Consider the following 7,282-nt stretch of genomic DNA (forward strand, 5'->3'; position numbering starts at 1 on the left):
CTAACCCTAATGTAAGCAATCAGGGCATAAGACAAAATTATTTTTTGGTGGTTGGTGTTTCAGAACAACCGCGGTTAAAAAAAAAACACAACAAAGGTCGTAAGGTCGGTGGGAGAGCAAGAAGAAACGTGTTCTTTCAAAAAGACCAATAATGAAACCAGTGACCTTTGAGTTTTAAGACGAGACCACAGTCTGACTGACTCTTTCATCACGAAGCTAACGCTAAAAGCACGTTCATGATGTCTCCTAAAATGTCATTATATAAAGGCTGTCTGTTTCCATCTTAGAGAGATTGTCAGTACAGTGGAACCTCGAGATACGAGCATAATCCATATCTCGTATCTTATCTCGAATCATTTTTTCCCATAGGAAATAACAGAAGAAAAAAAAGAATCAATTCCGGCTGCTTAGTTGTGCTAATAACAATGGAGAAAACGTGTTTTAATTGCTATACAGACACACACACACAAAATAATTATAGTATTTAAGGATATAAAATAAAAGACAGACGGTATAGTAGCGGCTAATGGCGACATGTACGAGGAAGAGGGAGGGAACAGAGTTGGCCTACCTTACACCTACACTACGTAACTTACATAAACTTAGAATTAACTTACTTTTTTTTTTTACTTTTTTTACCACTCACTCTCTTAGGACTCATCATTATTATGAAGAATAAGGCACAAAATAGAGAGAAAATCACGTAGATAAGACCACTGCTACTTATTTGTCGAGACGCTCGTATCTCAAGGTTTCACGTTATACTGCAGGACAATTCACCTCAAGACACATTTCCTCTAAAAAAAAAAAAGACAATGAAAAGAGTTTTTGTTCCCTCCAGTCCATGTTTAAAAATATTCCACCGTTTTAGTCAAAAGAATAAATGACACGTTTCATTTACAGTAACAGAGTTTAACGCCAATTTGGCAACTGATTTGTCTATTCCACAGAGCAACATCCTACTGGACCACACACTGTCCGTCTCCAGGTCTGCTGGTCTGTCTCAGTGTTTGAGAGGTGTAGTGGAGTGTGAGAGAACGACAGTGGAAAGTTTACACCCACTGGAGAGAGTGTAAAAAGTGTGTGTGTTCACACCACCTTCAACCTCAACCCTTCTGAGGTTCAACTTCCTGACCTGTTAAACTGCAGTCGCAGCCGTGTCTGCACTCCTCTCTCTAAACATCATCCAAAACATCTCAGATAGACACAGTGTGTTGGTGTGTGGGTGTGTGGGTGTGGGTGGGGGGAGATGAGGTGGGGGCATCCTCTGAGGAAGCTGTCTGACAATGCAGCTACACAAAAGAAGTGCGAGTCGGACCACGGGGACTGTCAGAGTGAATGCACTCTTCTGGTCTCCGTGGGGTTTCTGGAGGCCCCCATCGAGGAAACTCCTTCAAAACAAAGGATTAAAAAAAGAAAAAAAAAAACACACTTCTGCCGTCACAAGTTGTCAAACGCAGGAACAATATGTCTGGCGAAAAAAGAGGAACCAACTGGCATTCCAGTCAACGGTGTCACATTTTTCTGCAACTGTTATCTGATGGAACCTAAAGCTCTGCAGCAGAACATTGTTCTGAGTCATGTGGATGTAATGCTACTTTATCATGATACTGTACAACACACACTCAGCTCACATCTCAACCTACAGGCAAAATCTCCTAGGAATAACGCTAGATTTGGCCCGCGGACCTTGAGTTTGACACCGGTGCCGTAGATAATCAACTATCCTAATCCGCAGTATTTTATAAAAAATAAACCCGTACAGAAAAATCGTCTGTGGTCAGTAAATGTTACCAATCAAACCATGTCCCTCCTAAACACATTACAAGCATCTCTTCCAGTTTTGACTCTCCTTCAGACTTTGACTCAGTGGCACCAGACAGGCAGCACTTCTTCATGGCAGACTGAACTTAAGTGTGGAGGGGGCTGGGGATGAGGTCCAGGAAGGCACCAGTCATACAGCTTCTAATGAAATATGTATACAGGAATGGGCCACTGTGGTGGGAGGGTTTATGACCATCAGATTATTGAGATTAGGTTTGTGTTCAACTCGACAAATGTCACAACAGATAAATGTTGTGTAAATACGTTTGTCATGTAGAAACCATTGCACAACTATGACCTAAAATATCCATGGCCTTAAAATGTCCACACATGGAGCTTTTAATTCACTTAAACACCGGAATGAATGTTTGAAATTTTTAACAGACCTTAAAGATAAATTTGTCGTATTATTACAGAAAAGTAAAAGCTTTAAGATTCACTTAGAAAAATGCAAACTGGATAGAAGTAATAATAATAAAAAAGTAAATAAAAGTTAGCTAAGAGGCTATTGGCTACTATAAAATTGGTTAAAATGTAGCTCTTTGGATTTAATTTAATTTTCATAAATGTCCAAGACACATGTCTGCCTCACGCGCGCGCGCGCGCACACACACACACTAATCCAAACCATAATGATTAATAAAAATGTCGTGGCGGGACACACACACACACACTAATCCAAACCATAATGATTAATAAAATTGTCCTGGAGGAGCACACACACACACACTAATCCAAACCATAATGATTAATAAAAATGTCGTGGCGGGACACACACACACACCCAGTGACAGCCGCCACACGACAGTACTGTATATATATATATATTACGTCATCATTTATAACATTTATTGTTTTCTGTTTGACATGCTAACATTTCGGCTATAAAAATGTTTCTAACGTCACAAAGATGCGCCAGAACAGGCCAATGAAAAAAAGTGAAAACGGTCGCGGCGTGCGACGTCACACGCTAAAAACGTTCCCCGCATGCTTTAAAAGACAACAGTTGGACGACGATATTTTTCTAATGGCGGCTCGACCTGGTCCGAATGGTCGACTCAGACAGAGGTATGTGACTTTTGTACTTTTATTCACTACTGTTGGCGTTTTGAGTCAGTGTAATACATTTAGCTTACTAGCATAGACTTAACCTGAAGTGGAAGAAAACGGGTTTTTATTTATTTATTTTTCTGCTTTGCTGAAACTAATTTGAAAAACGGCTGATCCACATTAGAATGTGTTTGGAGAGTGTGTTTACTCATTGAATCAAATTTTACTATTTTAGTTTTTATAAGTTGTAAAAAAAAAAGCACAGCTTTATTTTCTTCTACAGTAATGTTTTTGAAAGAAACCCTTTACGTTGTATTAAACTTGGACTCAACAATGTTTGAAATGAACAGATACGTCGGGATTTCTGCGCTCAGAGACCAGGTTGAAGTTGGCCAGTGTCAAAGTCTACTCCTGAAACTGAAAGACAAGGTTAGTGATCTGTGGAGTCGAACACAGGTTTTCTATTTAATAAGAAAGTAATTAGTTGACAAATGTGCTGACACAAGAATGTTACTTTTTCAGATTGATCATCCTGAAGATCTTCAAAACAGTAAGGAACATTATTTATTTATTTATATATATATATATGTATGTGTATGTATATGTGTGTATGTATGTATATATATGTATATATATGTGTGTATATATGTGTGTGTGTGTATATATATATATGTATGTATATATATATATATGTATATGTATGTGTATATGTATGTATATATATATATATGTATATGTATGTATATATATATATATATTGTGTGGCTTCTGTGCCTCGCTAGGCTGCTGTGCCTCGCTGTAAGTCTTTGTTTGAGTTTGTCAAACATAGCAGTACAAACAGTAAATGGGCGCCTGTCTTTTGTCTTGTTTGTTTCCTTTCTGTTTTTTTCCTGTCTTCAGTTGATAAGTTGTTGAATCTGGGTTTTGGAGCAAGAGCCATCGATGACAGGTTGCTAGTTAGCCAGACAGTGAAGTCTTACAGGTGTTTGGTTCTCTGCTCAAGTGGTGATGAGCAGGTTGTTGTGACTCTGGTCCCTTTTTAATGGTGTGGATGTGGATCTGCTGAGCTAGGAGGGTAAATGTTGGCTCAGGGTCTGATTTCTGACCGTGGTGGTTCAGTATTTGTAGTTGATGGAATGTCTGCAAGAGTGTGTTATGGGGTGTGTGTGTGTGAGTGACTGGAGGTGTTTTCAGCTCAGCAGTTTGTGATCATTGCGTGTGAAGCTGTTGTCTTAATGTGTGGAGTAACAAGTATTACTTTTTAGGTGCTGTCAACAAAGGGTGAGTCCAAAACTTTTTTTTGTCTTCCTCTCTGGGTGGCTATCCTTTCAGCCTCCTAAATTTTTAGAGTCATAGTAAAGAAATCTTATTATTAATAATTACAAATGAACATTGTACCTTGATCTAATTTAATCATTCAGATATGGCTGAACACGTGGCATATAATCGTACAACAGATTTACAGGCCTAGTGATGTTGGTCTTCAAACCAGTGTGTTCCTGAATGTCTTCCACAGCTGCAGATGAAGATTCAGACAGTTATGTGCCTGTTTACTTGGAGTAGGTTTATATGTAGATAAATATCTCTCTTTTTTTTACAGCTTTTCCTGGAAGGAGACAAGCGCTCTAGGAAAATAATAAATTGCGATTAGTTGCGCGATTAAAATGTAACACAAGGTAAGTGACTATTCTCGGTCTATTCTTTCCCAGCTGCCGTGCTGATCTTGAGTTCTATCCTGTCTGTTTTGCCTTGTCATAAATGTTGCGTGTAAAAATGGCTAGTTGTCGGGCCACATTAAGTAGACACTAAGACCACTGTTCAGTCTAAAATGTGTAAAACTGTTAAATGTTATACACCACCATGAAGCAGCAAAATTTCTTCAGTGTATAATTTCAGGTTTTTCCAATTCTGGAGATGTGTGAGTGTTTGTGTTTGTGGGACCAGATGTTTAGGTTGTTTCTCACCTCTGAAGACAAAGTTAGCTTGGCTAAACTGTGAGGATGCCTTGTTTTGGCCGCTGGCTAACGTCCAGTAATGGGTACAGAGCCATTGTGGTGCTTTCTCTTGGCTGCCATGCCACCTCTCTCCTGTCCTGTATTTCCCAGTGTGGCCATTAAGTAGTCTCTAAAGTATAGCTTAACCTTAATTTAGACTTCACTGGCAGTTTATGTAACTGAAACTTCCTCAATTTTGATGTCCCGTTTAGCTTGGTTTGACTAATTGCTTTCTTGATCACACCTTTACTAATCCTCAATTTAGATGTCCCGTTTAGCTTAGTTTGACTCATTGCTTTCTTGATCACACCTTTACTAAAAACACCGGTGGAAACTAGCACTACTGTGGGTGCCCCACCCCACAGGAGTGTGTATTACGGCCTTCGAGCAGTAAATGAGCCTGTTCTGTACTGCATGTACTGTATGTGAGGCTCACATACTGGCATGAACATAGCACTTTGTGTATGTGATGTATACCAACATTTAATCAAAGAAGATGATGGCTTCCTGTACACTTATAATGCATCTTGGTGAGTCCATACCTTTACGTAAGAGCGTCTTATTGATCCATCAACAGGAAGCAGAGTCAACCAAAGATACACTCTAGAGGAACATGTTACCAGGTTGGAAAGTGTCGGTGTAGGAGGGCCTGGGAGGGTGGGGGTCACACACTGGGACAGTGTTGCCTTAATGGTGCTACAACAGCTTACAGGCAGCAACAACAACTTGATGTAGACATAAAAGGAAATACAACAACAACACATTGATCGCAGTAAGCATCTTCAGATAATCTGATTAGGCTGCAGGTATGGATTATTATATGAAACTAATGTTGTCTCACTTGCAAATATGAACAGTCGGACTGATGCTCTCGCTGGTTTCCTGACATCATAACTGGTTTTAAATGCATTTTCCAGGTGTTAGCACTTGGTGAGGAAAGGAGAAAAGAATGCGTAGAAGACAGACCCATTGATTTCAGCTGTAATTACAGTGTGTTGAGTGAGTTCCCAAGGTTTTTTCCTACATTTCTTTCACACGCAAGATCAATTTCAGTTGAATTATTTGTTCATTTGTTTAAATAGATAAATTGTCTAATGGTAAATTGTCCTTTCTTTGCATACGTATTCCCGCATGAACCTTTTTTTCCATTTAACATTGACTGTGTCAGATATTGTTTTTCAAACGCTGAGATTAAATGGAAGCGCTATCAAAGCAAGATAAAGTTTTCGGTGAACTTTGCCCCGTTCTCCACAGACTCTCGACTCCTCTGGTTAACAACACTGTACTGTAATTGCCATCTGTTCAGCAGTAAGGCAGACAGTCACCAGTTACTGCTGCATGGACATCAATACTATACGAGCATTGAGTGCTGTAGTGCTAATGGGCCTGAGAGGGTAAGGCAGTCCCTCTGCCTTGTGTGATGCTGTAAATGGACTGGTGCGGCACACGTTAACTGTGTCCGAGGGCCCAAAACTCCTGCACTCAACAAAAACAGTAGGAAGTGGCTTCGCTCTGCCACCTAATGCAGGGAATGTAATGCAGTTGCACTGACGGCATTTAACGGTCGAAGTATATTTTCAGTGTTAGAGGTCAAGATGGAGAATAATAGATGTCGATGAAATAAAACCACGAGGGGCAAAAGGAGAACCCAAACTATAAATCCATGTTTTTTAAGTTCAGTATTCACCAAGAACTTTCCTTAATTTCCTCTTTTTTTTTTTTTACTTTACCACCAGGAAGACTTGGTTGATGATCTTTTTCTGAGTTTTAAAAACTAAAAAAATGATTTATTGGGTAAATATAAATGTTTTTATATATAAAGGGCTCTATTAGGTGAGGAAAAACCATCACCTAAATAACATTGATTTAAAAAAACAAAAAACATATCCAGTGCTGAAGAAGAGGAAGCATAAACGTTTAATTTCTTAGGTTAAGAAACTCTGCTGCATGGACTTCACTAAGATCCAGTGGGCCACACAAAACATCTTGGTGGGCTGCACTTGGCCCCCAGGCCTTGAGTTTGACACATATGCTCTTCACATACTCAGTTTAAGTCTAAACACTTGGATGGAGTATATGTAGACCACACAAGTCATGTTTCCATTAGAGAATACCTTGGATTTGTCCTTTACATCAGGTCACAATCTTCTCTTGTCCTGTGAAAATGAAATCATCAGATGGAGTTATATAATAGTTTGAACAAGTTTACTTTTACGTTTAATTTTTAAAATTATTTATTTTTGAGGGTGTGTAGATAAAAGAGAACACTTACAGTAGTCCCACTGCCTTGAAGGAGGTGCTTGGATCCTTTCACTTCTGTTTTATTTTTCGGCGTTTAATTAATGATTTGTTTGCCTTCGTACCAATTCCAAAAAAGCTGTTGTCCTGGCCTGACTCTAACACAAAGGCCATTA

The 7,282-nt window shown here is 39.2% G+C and overlaps 2 protein-coding genes and 1 long non-coding RNA gene across 13 annotated transcripts in view; 2 read left to right on the plus strand and 1 right to left on the minus strand.

Annotated features, from left to right (window-relative positions):
• The first annotated feature begins 2,765 nt into the window (after window positions 1-2,765).
• The window catches only part of add1 (adducin 1 (alpha)), a 103,204-nt gene continuing 98,687 nt past the window's right edge, over window positions 2,766-7,282 (plus strand). For 5 of the 11 annotated variants that reach the window (XR_003051690.1, XM_025062130.1, XM_025062133.1 and 2 more), the window contains exons 1-3: window positions 2,767-2,892; window positions 3,225-3,303; window positions 3,397-3,424. Coding sequence is in view for 10 of the 11 variants with exons in the window: in XM_025062130.1 (XP_024917898.1) it covers window positions 2,852-2,892; window positions 3,225-3,303; window positions 3,397-3,424 (148 nt within the window). In the remaining variant the exon portion in view is untranslated. Of the gene's footprint in view, window positions 2,893-3,224; window positions 3,304-3,396; window positions 3,425-7,282 lie in introns of all 11 variants that reach the window. The other 6 variants (XM_025062135.1, XM_025062128.1, XM_025062129.1 and 3 more) reach the window with 5 other exon arrangements.
• Window positions 3,223-7,282, plus strand: part of s1pr3b (sphingosine-1-phosphate receptor 3b) — a 17,449-nt gene continuing 13,389 nt past the window's right edge. Inside the window, exons 1-2 of the mRNA XM_008326101.3 lie at window positions 3,223-3,303; window positions 3,397-3,424. The gene's annotated coding sequence lies outside the window, so the exon portion shown is untranslated. The remainder of the gene's footprint in view (window positions 3,304-3,396; window positions 3,425-7,282) is intronic.
• LOC112488030 (uncharacterized) lies at window positions 4,169-5,714 on the minus strand. Its single transcript, XR_003051694.1, has 2 exons — window positions 5,179-5,714; window positions 4,169-5,112 (listed from the first exon to the last, which is right to left on the minus strand). It is a non-coding gene; the product is annotated as an uncharacterized LOC112488030 (long non-coding RNA).

Source organism: Cynoglossus semilaevis, chromosome 14 (genome assembly GCF_000523025.1).
Source record: "Cynoglossus semilaevis isolate Cse_v1.0 chromosome 14, Cse_v1.0, whole genome shotgun sequence".
Classification (NCBI taxonomy): domain Eukaryota; kingdom Metazoa; phylum Chordata; class Actinopteri; order Pleuronectiformes; family Cynoglossidae; genus Cynoglossus; species Cynoglossus semilaevis.